Source organism: Monodelphis domestica, chromosome 5 (genome assembly GCF_027887165.1).
Source record: "Monodelphis domestica isolate mMonDom1 chromosome 5, mMonDom1.pri, whole genome shotgun sequence".
Classification (NCBI taxonomy): domain Eukaryota; kingdom Metazoa; phylum Chordata; class Mammalia; order Didelphimorphia; family Didelphidae; genus Monodelphis; species Monodelphis domestica.
In genome coordinates this window covers 183681214-183699433 of record NC_077231.1, presented here as the reverse complement: position 1 = coordinate 183699433, position 18220 = coordinate 183681214, and the positions used below count along the sequence as shown (strand labels likewise).

The following is an 18220-nucleotide window of genomic DNA, read 5'->3' as shown; positions in this document are numbered from 1 at the left end:
AATGCTAACAAACATCAGATTTACTAAGAATTCTTATCTTCATTCATCTGCATATACACAATGACCACAAAGAGTCATGTAACACCTGTGATATTCCTCTCCTGTTCTTTTCCTTTCTGTCCAAACAACTGGACCATTAGTTCCTATTAGTTCTTCTAACTAATATATATACAACAAGTATTGACTTAGAATTACCCATGAAGAACAAAGTATTTTAATTAACATGGGAAACTCAGCCATCCCACCTCATTCACAACAACAACTGATATTTATATTATAGGTTCTTAGCTTGGGATTTGGAGAATTTTTTCTTAATTTACACAACTATATTCCAATGTAAGTAGTTTTACTATATATTTTATTTTATACCTTAAAAAATATTATTCTGAACAATATTCTAGAAGTGTCAGGATCCTGTCAAAAGTTTCCATGACACAAAAGAGACTAGGAACTAATGGTAGTTCCTGGCTAATATGGTATTTTAGATACTTATCTCCCTTTTGTATTTAACTTTAAGAAAGTGATCTATTGCAAATATGAATCTGTCCTGCAAACAAAAGAAGTCTGGTGGATAGAGGGAAAGCCTTGGAATAAATAAAAGTGTGATCAAAACCTTTTTCTAGACACATATGGCTATCTTTGTGACCATAGCTAAATCACCTCTCTGTGTCCCAGGAAACTGTCTATTTGCATGAATAGAATGAAGTTCCTCATTGGTAGTTGAAATTTCATCACAAAGGTTTGCCTTTTTTATTCGAAGGTAATTATTCATTTTATAAAAAGGATCCTTCACTGTAGAAAAGGATTCACCTAGGATTTCTTTAATTAGTTCACATCCTAATACATTTAAAATATAATACAATTTCATAGACATTTGACTTGTACACAACTTCATTACTAATTGCTTATGTCTCTTTCTCCACCTTGAAAAGTACAGTAGCTTTGAGTCAGGGCTTTCTTTTGGTCTCACTTTTTAAAAAAAGAATGATCAAGCTGTTATATGATCTGCAAACAATTTAAGGTAAAGCTAGGCAAATTAAAGAGAGAAAAAAATGAGAAGCATGAAAAGAAGAGTTAATTAATGAATGAAAGCAATAGGGATTAGATGGAGATAGGAAAAGAAAAGGACTCAGTAAAACTAAATACCAACATAGTGAATAGTGAAAGGGAAGACAGGAAAGATAATGCTGGTCACCTGCAAAAGTATGCAGAAAATCTACAAAAAAAGGAAAATGTAGATAATTACCAACTGGTTCATCTCATTGCCTATGTACATATAATGTGTTGTGCTGTGTTATTCATTTGTTTTCAGTGTTGTGTCTGACTCACAATCCCATTTTGGTTTTTTTTTGGCAAAGATACTAGAGTGGTTTGCCATTTCTTTCTCCAGCTCATTTTACAGATGAGGAAATGGTGTTAACCAGTTTAAATGACTTTCCAAGGTCACACATTTAGGAAGTGTCTGTTACCAGATTTGAACTCAGATCTTCCTGATTCCAGTCCTGGCACTTTATACATTATGCTATCTAGCTGCCCCGATCTTAAGGTATAAATATGCTGTAACAGCTATTGGAAAAAGGAATGAAATTAAAAGGAAGTGGCCTTTCTAAGGACAGAGGATCAAAGATTTAGAGTGTTCTGTCTTAGTTACCTCATATGTAAAATGAGATTATTGACAAGGTAAATTAATATTTCTAAAGTACTTTGAAAATCTTGAAACACTATATCAGTGCTGGATATTTGGAAGTTTCTTTTACTCTTAACATTGTGATGTTAATTTATAAATTTTTAAACCTTTATATAGAAATCACTGTATATGTATATAAAATCTGATGCTATGGATAAGCCATGACATTTTTTGAAAAAAAGAAGTAATGAAATGATTCATAAAGATTGATTATCTTAGTAGGATATACTTTCAGAGATTTAGAGCTAGAAGATAATATATAGGTCATGAAGTAAAGCAGTTTTGTTATACAAATAAGGAAATTAAGGCAAAGAAAACTTAAGTTATTTTCCTAGAGTTACACAGATAGTAAATGTCTAATATAATAATTGAACCCAAGTATAACTGCCTCCCAGTACTCTGTACTAACAGCATTTTTATTAGTAGAATTTTAGAATAAAAATATAGAACATATTTCTGTGATATCTTTTGTCACATTTGGCACATTATAGAAATAATGGCTAACATTTATGTAGAACTTTTAAGGTTTGCAGAGAGCCTTACCTATGCTATTCCATTTATTCCTCACAACTACTCTTTGAGGTACATGATTTATCCCCATTTTATTGATAAGGAAACCGAAGCACTTAAGAGTTTATAATTTATCCAGAATCACACAACTGGTGAATATCTAAAGTCAGATTCAAGCTTAGGTCTTCCTTACTCAAAATCAGCATTGAAGGCATTAATTCCTAATGAAGAAATTTGAATTTTACTCCTTATTCTGACACTAAATTAGCAATGTTATTGACCTTGGGAGTTAATGTTGAAGCAGTTTGGTAGCATGCCAGGCCAAGAGTCAGAAAGAACAGAGTTGAAATCCTGCCTCAGCAACTTAACTAGCTATGTGATTAGTTTCATCAATAGTAAAATTGTGATATCACCTCCTTCCCAGAGTTCTTTTGAGGAACAAATGATGAATTCATATAGATACAGTATTAATCACGTGATTAATAACTGCATATTTTATTTCTTCTGATTTACCTACTCCAAGGCTCAGTTTTACCATTTATAAAATAAAGGAGTTAATCTGGATTTCATTGCTATAGGCAAGATCTAAAATTATATAACTAAATAACTGTAAAACTTAATGGATTAGGAATCAAGCCTTGTCCCTTCTGTTAATTAGCTGTATGTATGGACCAATCATTTAGCCTCATTTGGCCTGACTTTTCTCACCTGTAAAATTAATGGATTGGATTAAATTAGGTATTAAACCTAGGTCTATGAACCTTTTTCCCTATTTCTCTGTCTTAATGGAAAGACAGAGACAATAGACAAATAAATAGATGATAGATACATAGATGGATGGATGGATGGATAGATAGATAGATAGACAGACAGACAGACAGACAGATAGATAGATAGATAGAGTTAGATGGATGAATGGATGAATATAGAGAAACAGATAGATACAGAAATATAGATAGATACATGGATGAATAGAGATAGATAGATAGATAGATAGATAGATAGATAGATAGATAGATAGATAGAGATGGATGAATGGATGAATATAGAGAAACAGATACAGAAATATAGATAGATACATGGATGGATAGATAGATAGAGATATAGATAGATAGATAGATACTTAGATAGATAGATGGAGACAGACACAGAAAGACAGACACACAGACAGAGAGATAGATGGATGGACAGACAGATAGATGGATAGATAGATGGATAGACAGACAAATAGATACATGAATGGATAGATGAACGGACAGATAGAAAGAGATGGATAGAGAGACAGAGACACAGATAGACAGATATATAGAATGGTATATAGATAGATAGATGGATAGACACAGATAGACATACAGATAGATAGATAGATAGATAGATAGATAGATAGATAGATAGATAGATAGATAGATAGATGAATAAACAGATAGATAGAGACAGATGGATGCAGATACAGAAAGATAGATAGATCGATATGGCTTCTTTGCTGTTCCTCAAATAAGACACACCCTATTTATTGACAATATTGACAATGGGCAATAAAAATCACCATCTTAATTTTATCCACAGGAGTGAAACAAACTTCCCAAGAGCTAGCATTTATATAATGTTTTAAGGTTTGCAAAGCTGTTTACAAATATTCTTACAAATATTTTATTCTCTCACCAAATCACCAAATTTTATAGTTGAGGAAACTGAGGCAGGGGGATAATGGCTTGCCATGGATGAAGACAGCTAATAAGTATGTGAGGCCAAATCTGAACTTGGGTTTCTTCCTGACCCCAGGACCAATGCTCTATCCCCTATACAATCTACATGCCAAAAATTACTTTTGTTATTGTTCAGTTGTTCCTGACTCTTTGTGATCCAATTTGAGGTTCTCTTGGTAAAGATACTGGAGTAGTCTGCTGCTTTCTTCTCCAACTCATTTTACAGATGAGAAAACTGAGGCAAACGGGGTTAAGTAACTTGCCTAGGGAGATTCACATTCCTGGTTAAGTGTTTGAGGTCAAATCTGCACCTGGGACTTCCTGACTCCAGGTCCAGCGCTCTAGCCACTGAATCACCTAACTGCCCAATTACTTACTACACTAAAAATTACTTATTCTACTAAAAAGTCATTAAAGACTCAATCAGCATCGTTCAGATAGAAAGAACTCAAAATTAAAGGATTACAATTTTATTTCAGATTCTGAGGCTAGCTTTCTAATAAAAATTTGGGGAAAATAATTTCATATCCATGTGCTTTTATTTCACCAGATGCAAAGTAGTATTCTTTTCTTCTCGATGTCAGGAAAATTTTGTGAGAAAAAAATCAGATGGCATTTCTGAAAGTACCTTGAACCCTTTCAAAGAAAAGTTACATGAAATTAAGGGGTCATTGTTATAAAGTAAAACAAATAACACTGCTTCCTGGAGAAGGTCAATATTTTCAAGGTTCCTCACATCATTAATTCTTCATATTTCATTTTTTTAGTATAATTTAACTAAACATTAACAATGATTCAGGAATTGCCCCCCACCCTGACTTTTTGTTTTTTTCTAGATTAAGGAAGTGAATCATACTTAAGAGTTGTTTTTTTAAGAACTGAGTTATTAGATTTAATAAAGATGCAGGAAGAAATCCTAACTATCCTAGGATTCTAGACATGGAACTAGCAGGGACTTTAGAGGACATGAAGTCCAACACCTTCATTTTACCAATGAGAAAACTGAGGCCCACAGACGCTAAGTGACGTGGGGGTTGGTGGGAAGGATCTAAACTCAAATTTTCTAGACTCAAGGTCCAGAACTCTCTCCATTTTAGTAGGCTTGTCAAACACTGGCCATAAGTAACTTTTCTGATGTAATTGGGAAATATTTAATGACATAAATAAAAATATAGTAAAACATTGATAACATCACATTTTAAAACTAAGTCAATACACAGTCTGCAGGGATCCTTATGGATGGATATTAATGGCCACCATTTTTTTTTGAGTGTGATGCCATGGCTCCATACTCTAATGCACCTATATCATTTTTGCAAAAATATGGATCAGAATTGGAAGGGACCAAATGACATCTGATGGTCTAATTTCTTACCTTAAAAAAATGAATAATAAAGTTTTTAAATTAAAACTTTTTTTAAGTTTCCAAGTTCAATGGTTTCCAGTTCTTTCTAAAAATCTTCTTGGATATAGCTATAACTATTCTTACCTCACAGCCCATTCCAAAATTCTCATATTAAGTACTTGGTCATCTATAGGCACAGACTGATCAGACAGAGCTTCTTTTTTGATTTTTAAAAAAAATCTGAAGAAATTAATTGGTATCATGTCTTTGTTTTCTTCTCTAGGCTGGCCAAACAAACTCAATTCCTTTTAAATTCTGAGTCAGGTCTTGAATCTCATTCTTTCTGATTTCAAGGCCCATTCTATAGACACTAGACCATGGTACCACAAGTGCATATAAATATGCAATACATGTACTATTTGGGGTTTTTTTGCTAGGTGGCACAGCAAATAGAACGCCAAGCCTGGAGTCAGGAAGACTCAACTTCCTGAGTTCAAGTCTGACCTCATACACTTACTAGTAGTATGACCCTAGGCAAGTCACTTAACCCTATTTGCCTCAGTTTCTCCACCTGTAAAATGAGCTCAAGAAGGAAAGGGCAAGCCACTCCAGTAATTTTGCTACGCAATCCCTAAAAGAGGGTTACAAAGAGTCAAGAATTCCTGAAAATGACAGAAAACATATTTATTAATATGTAGTTAATAGCAGCATAAACAGAAATGCTCAAATTTTTCTCTAATTTTCAAAGGTTAGAAATCAATTGAACCAATAAAATAAGTTGGCATAGAGACATTTTAACAGTAGGTGAATATCATTATAATGTTTACATTTCTACATATTTTTTGTATTTCTCTTATAATTGAATATGATATGTGAATGTTTTCTATAATTGGATAATTTAAAAATTATGCTTCAAAAAAAGCTAGGAGTTAAGGTTCACTATTTTCCTTCCATTGATTTCTTAATTCTTCAGTGTAACTGGAGAAGCTCATAGATGAAAACCTAACTTCAAAAAATAATTTCAATGTCATTTCTCACTTACATCCATCGATTGACTTCAATTTGTGTTCCTTTGATTTCCCTTGCCTACCCTTCTCCTGGAGAAGTAAAAAATGAAGTAGCAAAATAAGTGTTCAGAGGGAAACTGAGGGAAACAAAGCTGAGGCTAATAGCCTCAGAGTAACTAACAAGGACACATCTATCACTTTGCGACTTACATAGTCCTCTTTTTTATCTGCTGAAGACTTATCCTCCACGGCTCCCACCTCAGCTGTGGTGCCTCTGTCCCCACCATCAAGTGAACTTCTGTCACCAGGTTTAACATCCATCTCACTGGGAAGTTTGACGTCTCCCACGCCCAGAGCCTCATTCTTGTATTTCTTCACAAACTGTTCCATCTGCTTCACTTCGTTGGGAGTCAACTCGTGACACTTGGAAGGATCCTGGTCATGAGCAGGGAGCTGTTTAGCTAGCTGCTTCTTCCGATACTGGGCTCCCTCTGAGCCAGCCACAGGTTGTTTGTTCCTTGGAAGCATCTGCATGTATCGCCTCGCCTAGAGTTAAACATAAAGAACCAGGGCTATAAGCAAATTCAAATTTAAAATTTCAAGCAAAATGTTAGAAGCACATTTTCCATTTCTCTTGGATAAGCTTTCATTTTTATCTAAAGGAATAGTCTTCCTGGCTGTGTAAACTGGAGCAAGTCATGTAACCCCCCATGCCTAGCCCTTACCACAATTCTGCCTTGGAACCAATATACAGTATTGATTCTAACATGGAAAGTAAGGGTTTTTAATATCTTAAAAAAAGAAATAGTAAGGGATCCTAGTATAAACAAATCCTGGGACTTTTTCTTAAAGGAAACTTTGAGAAGAGTATTATGAAACTTTGAGAATGCTATTAACTATTGCTTCACTGAGCTCTATAAAGTTTTAAGCTAAACAGATCATCTTTCCAAAGTTTAGCCCATTTTAAAATTTTCTGATGAGTTTTAAAATGAGCCGATATTATCTTTTACACTATATACCAAAGCGGTTATTATTAGGCAACACAAGCATTAAAGAACCACAAATTATGAATGTTTTTCTTGCATTTTATTTTCAATGTCACACAAACAAAAATGATATTAATTCATGTCTTCACAAAGTTGCCTTCCCTCTGTTCTAAATTTCTGAGCAAAGAAAACTCTCCTAAGAGATGAGCCTTCTCAGATGTCCAATTTGGCTGTAGTTCTAAGAAAACTGGAGCATACTCTGAACAGTACACTCACTTTTCTGACCTTATACAGCAATATAAGGGCTCTGCTGAATGCTTTCCTTAGCACTGGTGACTTAAATTATATTTTTATGATTTTACAGAGATGGTATTTTCAAAAATAAGAAAATTTAAAGGTTTGTAAACTTTTTAATAAGAGGATACACAAAGTGTATACTCTTCTCTCTATATTAAGGAAAGCAGAATATGCTCTCAAGGAATTAAAAACACTGACTCAGAAATCTTTGAAATTTTTCCTAACATAGTCACACCTGATAAAGAGTTGCAACAGATGGAAAAGAATTATGGGTCCAAGTAATATAAATCCCTAAAAGAAGTTGATTCATGATAATAACAGAATTGCAGACATTGGGTCACTAATAACATGGATGAAAATGTGAAAAGCACATGAAAACATTGACTGATATAAAGTTTATTTTATCATTTTATTAACAAAACAAAACAAAACAGAAAAAAGTTCGACCCACAAAAATCTGATAGGAACAAGGTCCCTAATACTCTCCATGTATGGAGGTAGGTCTCTCATCTCTCTCTTTCTCTCTCTCACACACACGTTCTTACCCATACACTTAAATACATATTTTAAAAAGAGAGAAAGAGAAAAGGAGAAATACAGATAGCAACATCTATATGGACACATATATACACAATTTTTTAAAAAAAACTTACCAGTGCTTGATTCTGGACAGGGGGAGCCCATTCATAGGTAACTGTGTTGATGGAGACATTCTTCTTGGCAGGCACAGGATTGGTCAAGATCATAACATTGCGTTTATACATAGGAATCCCATCTGTTTTCAGCTTTGCAATCAAGGTAGTATACTTGGTATCTTCAAAAAGTTTTCCCACTTTTCTGTCTTCCTCATTGCTCATGAAAACATCATGCTCCTCTTGGCCACATTTGCAATTGCGGCATATTTTCCTATAATTTTGGAGAAAACAGCCAAAGATAAATATTCTATTTATGTGGTATGGAATAATAACTTTGTCTTTGTTTCTAATACAAACATATACACATCCCCAATAGAAGCAAAAAGAATGCATTGTATAATTCAATTAATAGCCATCTTGTTATGAAACAGGTTCTTCATAACATGTCCTCTCCTCCTACCTTAACCAAAAATAATCCTAGCTATTTCTTTCTCTATTTTCAAGTTAACAGTGTGCTGCTATTATGTAAGGGCAAAAAGGAAGATTTCTCTTCCAGAAATCATCCCCTGCATTGTCAGTCTTTCCCCATCTCTTCTCCAAAGGTACTCCTCTTCCTTCACTATGTTAGTACAATCCCCCATAATATCAGTTCAAAGATACAAATAACCTTTGCAATGAGGCCATTCTGCATACAAATTACTTTGACCTGAAGTCACTCACCAATAATCTTTGAAATGATTCCAAATCCAAGTTCCTCTATCCCTGGAACAATCCGAGTTCCTGAATGCAATCTAGAGGTTGAACACCTCTTATTGCAAAGGTCCTCAAAGCTTTTCTTTAGTCATTTAAAATACATAGTAACATTTCCCAACTTGCACAAACAAGTCCTTCATTGAGTTTCCACTTACTGGAAAAAAAAACCCTTCTTTGGAAATAACCATTTGTCTATATATATGTAAGTGACTACTAACAAAAAAAAGGGATACTTATATATTTGTTTGGGTGGGATAGGGTAGGAAAGAAAAAAACAACATGGAATGAGTCAACAAAAGATTCACAGGATATGAGTGTTGGAAAGAAAGAGTGGCCATCTAGTACAATGCCCACACAGATAAGGAATACCTAGCATATAATAACCAAGAGGCCATTGGCTTTGGCTTGAGGACCTCCAAAAACCAGAGACCTCTACTATTCTTGAGGCAGTCTGTTTCACTTTTGGATAGCTCTAATCACTAGCAAATTTATTCTGATACCAAGTCTATATTGACCTCTGAAACCACCATTGCTCTTGCTTCTGCCTCCTGAGGCCAGAGCATTAAGAGCAAATCTATTCCTCTTTTACTTGGTAGTCCTTCAAATACTTGAAGACAGATACCATGCTTTTAGCATATTTGGTACTTTTGATAGATACTCATATGACATCATCAGTGCTCTTTCACTATCCTGATTGCCTTCTCTTGAATATCCTCCTGCTCAACAATGTTCTTAAAAGTGGAACCCAGAAACAAATACAATATTCCAAAACTGTCTGATGAGAACAGAGTACAGTGGTTCTACCTGAGAACAGGGAAAGGCAGAAAATGGAAATGGGTTGTGAGGGATAGACCATTATTTTTCCTAGCTACACCAAGAAGCTCAGAAGTTATAGAGCAATAGAATCTGGAATCTGATTGCAATGGAAAATGTGATATAAAATCAAGACCAAACAATCTGAGGAGAAACTCTCAACCAAACGCTACTCCAAGCACACAACAATTATATAAGCATCTAAAATTGCAAAGCATTTCCAATTGCTCTCATTCAGAAATGAAGTGTACACAGTGAGCTAAGTGTGCTCTATGCAGCCCCAAGATATCATTTCTGTCTCAAAATAACACTGAGATATACATATTAATACCATCCCATTACATAGAAGTGAAATAGTCATCAGGCATGATACAGAATGGACCTTGGATATGCTGCCACACTAGTTATCAGTGAAGAGGCTTTGTTTCACCCAAGGGAGGAGAGTAAGCAAGAGGAGACCATGATTTGAAAAACAAACAAGTCAAAGTCAGTAACAGGTATTCGGATATTGGGTCTAGATAGGGTCAGATAGTACTTTTTGTATAAGAAACTTGTCTCTTTTTTAACTTATTTTCCTTGTAGAGCTTTTTAAGTATTAACTATATCTCATTAAGAGAAGGAGGTCTTCCTACTCCAGTAAGTAGGAGAGAAATTAAAGTTCTCTTGGGTCCCTTGTGAAAACTAGTGATAGCAGATAGTAAAAGAAAGTATCCTTTGAAGAGGGGCTGTAGAATTTATCAATATAAACTATCCCAGGGCTCCTAAAAGACAGTTCTTGATAGACTCTCCTTTAAAATGAAAATATCGAAATTCTACATTATTTTTTTATCACACCAACATATCCAAAATGAACTCATTACCTTCCTTCCTAAAAATGTTTCTCCTCCAACTTTTCCTATTTCTGCTCCAGAAACAACCATGTAAGTTTGCAACCTCAATCATCTTTGACCCATTCCACTTTATACTACAATGTTATCCACACAATAGTTACTTCTTGTTCATTCTTTCTCTACATGTCTCTTGCATTTTTCTTTCTCTTTCCAATCATGACCATTACCTTAGGTTCAAGTCTTCATTACTTCCCAAAACTATACTATACTATACTATACTATACTATACTATACTATACTATACTATACTATACTATACTAACTACTAATTAGTTTCTTTCCTTCTACTATTTTCCCTTTCCAATTCATCCTCCATAAAGCTGGGAAAATAATCTTCATAAGACATAAGTATGACTGTATTTCTCCCCTACTGATAAATCTTCAGTGGCTCCCTATTGTCCCTAGAATAAAATACCAAATTAAGATTGAATATTGCAAGAACCTTAAAAATAATCTGTTCCCACTCCAACTTATATATAAGGAAACTGAGGACTCAAGAGGGTTTTAATGACCTGACCAAAGGTCACACAAAGAACAAGCTGGAGGACAAAGCTTTGAATGCAGGCAGGCTGGCTCCAATTTTGTAGTTTTCCTAGAACTATACATATTTGTGTATGGAAAGAAAGAGGGGAAATGAAGAGGACAGAAATATGAGAGAAAAATGGATGACCACTTCCTGAAGAGATGATAAAGGAAGAAAGGAGGAAGATCCATCTGGGAATGATGAACTATGGAGAAGTGGTCAGTATGGAATTTTAACAATTTCATATTGTGTTTCTATCATGGTTTCATTAAACATTTAAATATTTTAAAATATGTAAAATTTGGATCAGATATTAATAAATAACAGAGATTAAAGTTATTTTAATTCTGTATTTTTAAGCTATTCAGTATAAAGTTGTTCAGTATAAATAAAAACTGACCTATATGCAAAAAAAAATGTCTTGGCTAGACATATAATATTTAAATTTGTTTGGCTTACACAATCAGGGTATAGAAGATCCTTTATACTGTTCACCTAGTGACAATTAACATTAATTGTAAGAGTGGTACACAGAGAGACAATAGAGCCTCATCATCTTAGTCTTTTTTTTTGGGGGGGAGGAAGGTTACCCAAATCTATTAAATGAGGAGAGACAGTGTAAAGAGCAAAAGATGTGAGAGATGGGTTCATAGAATCACAGAACCAGAACAGGAAGGTAGTAGAGAAATTATCTTCCAGTTTGTTCATTTAACATTTCTCAAATATGTCCCCTTCTCTCTCTTCTTCAGTTGCCACCATCCTGGTGCAGACCCTCACCACTTCATGGCTGGATTATCATAAAAGCCTGCTGCTGGTGGGTCTATGTACTATCTGCCTTAAGGCTCCCCTCACTTCGAATGATCATCCTCTCTGTAGCCACCAAAGTGACTTTCCTAAGGCACAGGTCTGACTTCTTAGCCCCATACTCAATAAACTCTAGCAGTTCCCTCTCACTTCCAAAATCTTTAGTTTATCATTCAAAGCCCTTTATCACCAAGCCCCCTCCTATTTTTCCTGTATTCTTACACCTCCCATCTCCCACCATACACTCCTTGAACTCTGGTTCATTGGCTGTCCTAAGATCAAGATACTCCATCTCTGGATTCTAGGCATGTTCTCTGGCTGTCCCCACCTCCTGGATTCCTTTAAGGCTCAAATAAAATCCTAGCTTCTTTAGGAATTCTTTTTTCAACCCCTCTTAATGTAAGTGCCTTCCATTGGTCGGTGACTTGCTTTATTAACCTGTATATAGTTTGTTTGTAAATATGTGCTACTTGTTCTTCCCCCTTTAGAGTATTAATCCCTTGTAGGCAGGGACTGACTCTCTTTTGCCTCTTTTTGTACAACACATGCTTAGTGGAGTGTCTGGAATAGATTTCTCTTGTTCAGTCATTTTTCAGTCACATCTGGCTCTTCATGGCCCCAAGTGGGGGTTTCCTTGGTAAAGCTACTAGAGTGCTTTGCCATTTCCTTCTCCAGTTCATTTTACATATGAAAAACTCAAGCAAACTGGGTTAAGTGAGTTGCCCAGGTTCACTCAGCTAGAAAGTGTCTGAGGCTGGATTTTAACTCGGGCAGATAAGTTTGACTTCATTTCCTGCCCTTTACCTGGTGTTCTACCTAACTGCCCACACCCAGCATATAGTAGACACTTACTGTTTACTGACTAAGGAAGAAAATGAGGTCCAAAGAAATTAAGGCCCAAGATCACACAGGAAATAAGTATCAGAGGAAGGATAAGAACCCAATTCCCAGAATTCCAGAATTAGCATTCAACCCTGTGTGATGCTGCCTCCAGCCTTTGTGAAACACAGTAAATCATATCACCCCTCTAAAACGTGGAGGCTGGTCTAAGTGGTTTCTTCTCATTCAAAATCTAGAGATGGACTATAGTGTGTTTGAGAATAATGATGTGAAAAGTCCAGAAAGAGAGATTGGAGCTAGCCTTAAAAGTGAGGGTTCCTCACCTCTTTTGTGTCACGAACCCCTTCAACAATCTGGTGAAATCCCTGCATGAACTCCTTCTCTGAAAAAGAATCTAAGGAAATGCTCTATTTAAAGGGGGTGGGGGGATCCATTTTTCCCACCCAAGTTCATGAAGCCCTTGAAATCTGTCCAAGATCACCAGGTGAAGGATCCCTGCTTTAAAGACCTTTAAAATATAAAAAGGAAGCATTTGCAAGCAAGCAAAAACCACTGAAGCTTGTTCAACAAAGCAACTTGGTCAGGTCTCATATATGCAGGAATATCATTTTGGTAGCTAATTCAGTTGTGCTTCAATTAACTTATTAGAAATGCTATTATTTTGCAGCGTGTATATAAAAATCACAATTTTGGAAGCCTATACAAATTACTTTATGTAGATCCATGTTAATGAGCACTTTACAGTTTAAAAAAATTAGCCTTTGGTATAATTTCAGATGAATTACATGATAACCTTATGAACTTAGCTAGTACATAAATGATTAGTCCTCTTTTACATAAAGGAAAACCCGGGAGAGGTCCAAGTGCCTTAGCTTTCGGGTCTTCTGATCCCTGGGTTCTATTAGCCCTCCAGCCTCTCATTTTATGTTTGCATTTTTGCATAAAGGGTTGCCTTAAAGCAAGACATACATATTGAAACAGATTTCAGAATTTCAGAACTTCACTATAAACTACTTTTATTAGCCACAGGACACAGGCTTGAATTCTGAACTTTGTCATTTAGTTCCAAACAGTCAGCACATGCCAGCAAAACTCTCAAAGATTCCTTGCTCATAGCTATTATCTTCTACTCCCATCTAGTGGAAAAAAGAGCAACTCCTCTTTCTGAGATTTCTATTCATTTCATGTTTTCTCTGTAAATGCTCAGGACTGATTTTCTGATACTGTTTAAATATGTTATTGTTGGACCTAATTGAAAATTGTTTCTCTGGAGGGGAGGTGTAAAAAAGGAGGAATTTTTGAGTTTAAAAAAATTGCGAACGTGTAATATAGTTTGTCAAAGAGATTTCTGTCTAGGAAGTGGGCCATGCCAACAGAAGTGTTGCCCAAAGGAAGCCCTATATCTAGGAAACATGGTACAGCATTGTACAGTTGTGTTTAAATCCCCATGGAGCCATTAAAACACAGAGAAACAACTCTTCCATAATCTCAGGAATGGCTATAGGTACATGATAAAGAATGAAGAGGGAAATTTTGGAAGTGGTGTCAAGCATGAAAATGGAAAAGGCCACTAAATGAAATTCATTCTTATATAGAGAACACCTAAATATAACCAGGTAAGGTATTGCATGTAAGATATATTTAGGCATATGTGTATGTATTGTAAACCTTAAAATTCCTTAGACTTATAAATGTTGGAAATTTCACCATTGGGAAATTTTATACTTGGAAAATTTCTTACTGATAGTCTATTGGAATGTGAACCCCATTGGCATGGGAGGTTCCTCCTCCTCCCTTCTTAAGATTACTTTAGGACAGAAACCTTTTGCTGAACAATGGAAAGGGCTTTGACCTATGCTTAAGCATAGAACAGGAATTTCTTTGAGTCATGATTGATTTTAGAATTGATACAATGGAGATACTTGGAATCAATCTCCACCCTACTCAGTCCTAACAGGATTGAGTAAGGGCTGCAGCATAGATCAAAATTTAATTATTCCAATCTCTACCCTACTCAGGTTAACAGGATTTAGGAAGGGCTGTAGCAAAGGATCAAAGATTTAATTATTTAAAAATATGACCTTCAACAGACATGTGCAAAGCCAGAGACCTCTGGGCGGTCCTGGGTTAAGCTAGAGCCTCCATTGGCACAGGGAAATTGATGGACAGTGATTGGTAGAAGTGAGAACTGAGGGGAGGGAACTTGGATGGTTTCCTTAAAGATAGAGGGGTCTGAAGACTCAGGGTGGTGGTTGAGGAGTTTGTCTGTGTGGTTGGAGTGTGCTCTGAGAAGCTTGCTCTGAAGGAAGCTGAAGGTGGGGGCCTCTGAGACTGTTTCTCCATTTTGGTCACGTGAGTAATAGGGACTGATCTCTTTTCTTTGCCCCAGCTATCTAAGGGCTTGGGCCTTTTGGCCCAGCCTAAACAGAAGGGGTATTTAAGCCCTATTCCCTTCTCTCCCTTTTCTCTCTCTCTATCTCTAATTCCTTTCTTACTCCTATTTGTAATTAAACTCCATAAAAGGTTGACTGCTGAATTGAGTTTTCATTTAGGAATTACAGAGCTGAATTCCTTGGTGACCTTAAATTAATATATATCAGTCTTTTAAAGTGATTTCCTTGTCACAGTATTTGAGAGAGGAAGGGAGAGAAATTGGAAATGACTTAATAGATTTTTATCCTCTAAGATTTTACTCACTTGAATTAATCTAGAAAGCTATTTGCAAGGTCTGGTAGGTCCTCTAAAGCCAGAGTTTGGCCTTATAAGGCAACAGTGGCTTTCTATCATCTGAGAACCAATCTAAAGAACCCACACCAGGACTGCTAAAATACTGGAACAGATTCTTTAAAAAAAAAACAGAAAAAAAATCCTTTGTAAACATTAGTTATTGCCCAGTGTCAGCAATATGTTACATTTTTCTGCTTGCTGGTCAAGGCCATTCTAGGGAAGCACATAGAGAAATTATACTGTCTAGTCCTCTCTATCCTTTACCTAAAATCTAAGTTTAACTGTTATGAGTATCAAAGGCATTATAGAAGTGGAAATGAAATCACAAAAATGTACCTTCAGCTGAAACGGATATGGAGGACGACAGTGGAAGACAGTTCACTTGTAGTCTAAGAGGTTTAGAATCTGATTGCAAGTACTGATGATCAGTCATTTTTCAGTCCTGTTCAATTCTTCCTCCAATCTGGGATTTTCTCAGCAAAGATATTAGACTAATTTGCCATTTCCTTCTTGTGAATTTTAAAACTACTCCATCCTACTCAGGCTATACTTTAGAAAATCTGACATAGCTATTTCCTGATTAGTAACAATGGAGATACTTGGTTTAACAAAATCAAGTCTTGGGAACTATACATTTCTCCACCCTACTTAGTTTAACAAGGTCAGGAATGCCTGCACCATTATCTGAGGAAATGGCCTTCAACAGACATGTTCAGAAAAAGCGGACAGACCCCTGGGCTGTCCTAATTCAAGCTAACAGATGAGACGCAGGAAAGTAATGTAAAACTGTAAAAAGGCACGTCACTTGCTTGCTAGAGAGAGAGAGAGAGACAGACAGACAGACAGACAGACAGAGAGACAGAGAGACAGAGAGACAGAGAGAGAGAGGTGACTCTGGCTGGCAGCATGCTAAGCATTCCGAAATCTTGGTGTGGTGGCAGCTATTGTCTGGGTTTGGCAGTGAGTTTGCCCTTGAGCTGATTCAGGTTCAGGCATCTTGGCTGAGCCCTTTGGAGTTCAGGCTGATTCTTTCCTCCTTACTCTTCAAAACCTTATCTTCATAGAGCCTCTGGTCTTCCTCCTGGCACTAGCCAGGTGGGAGAAATCCTATACCCTTTTCCTTCTTCCTTCTTCTTAATTTCTTTCCACTATATAAATTAAATCACCATAAATTTCCAGCTGACTTGGTTATTTTTTTTTTATATTTGGGATATCCATGGTGACCAAATAATTAACATAGTTTAGGTCACAATGCTAAATTATCCTTTACAATCTCCAGCTTATTTTACAGATGAGAAAATCTGAGGCAAACTGGCATAAATGACTTGCCCAGGGCCACACAATTAATAAATGTCTAAAGCTGGATTTAAACTCATGAAAATGCATCTTCCTAACTCCAGGCCCAGAACTCTATTGACTGTGCCACCTAACTGCCTGACGTTATGTTAGTTTTTATGTTAGTGTCTTCCCCTCTGTCTTTCTGACTCATTTTTCTGTCTTTCTAAAAACTGAAGCTGTCAGAACACCACCTTCTTACCAAAAGCCATCTCTTTCACTTTTGTCCTCAGTCAATAATATAGTAATCCATTCACTAACCCTTAGGAAAGGCTCTCTTGCTTAAAATATATCACAAAGAATATATGTATCAATCCATAGGTTCTGCCAATGGCCATGCTTTCCTTTCTTAAGCTCCAGTGAAATAAAAAGAAGTCTTAGAGGAATGAGTATTCTGAGACTCTGAGTTTGGCAAGCAATAGAACTTTTCATATTGTGGATAAAATGGAAAACAAACTACTTCCTACAATGAATTTTAGGAGGCGAAAAGGTAAATCAATAGAATCAGGCTCTTAAGATTAGACAGAAGATTGGAATCTGTCCTTTTTAGCCCTAATCTTATACTTCCAGCAATAGAAAGGAAGAATCTAGTTCTTAAACCTGGGGTATGGTGGTTTCTATTATATAAATTTTAATCTTTTCAAATTTCACACTGTTAAACTTTATATTTCAGAAGCAATGTTGCACAGAGGATACAGCTCAAGCCTTTGCTTCTGATGTTTATTTGCAGTGTGATTCTGGCCCATGTCACTTAACTTCTCCTGCTTTAGACTAGACATAAACTCAGAGGGGAAGGGATCTCTGCCAGCAACATACTGACTTAGAAAATTGCAAATTAACATTATCTATGTTTTATTATATTTTTTATTTATTTTGTCAAAAAATTTCTCATTTACATTTTAATCTTTTTCAGACAGCAAAGGTGTTTTGCCACCATGAGTAAGACATCTCTGCTTTAAGCAACTCTCTAAGACCATGGGGAATTTGTAGAGAGAATTTCTACACCTAGGAATTCTCCTTTTGTCAATGAAATTACAGGTCCAAGCCATAGCCAGCTGTTATCCCTATCCTTATACTTGAGGATATCTTTGAGATCTTTAAAAAAAAGAAAATCATTTGGAAGGCAACTAATGACTGAGTAAGTCCCAACACCACTTGACCTACCGTAGCTACTTTCTCTTCCCATCATTGCTTCAATTCTCTTAGTGGACCTGGTCAACTCTGCACATTCTGCTCTTGATTTTCTTCCTCTCTTTGTACTCTTGCTGCTCATGCTTTGCTAAGCCCAATAATGGACTGCTCCCACCATCCACCTTCTTTAGAAATCTCACACCCCTCTCCCCGAGTCCATTTCAATTTTTT

The 18220-nt window shown here is 36.0% G+C and overlaps 1 protein-coding gene across 1 annotated transcript in view; it reads right to left on the bottom strand.

Moving 5' to 3' along the window:
- The window catches only part of TES (testin LIM domain protein), a gene marked incomplete at its 5' end in the record, with an annotated part of 44061 nt that overhangs the window by 15396 nt on the left and 10445 nt on the right, over positions 1-18220 (bottom strand). Inside the window, 2 exon segments of the mRNA NM_001168690.1 lie at positions 6466-6801; positions 8192-8444. Coding sequence (NP_001162161.1) covers positions 6466-6801; positions 8192-8444 — 589 coding nt within the window.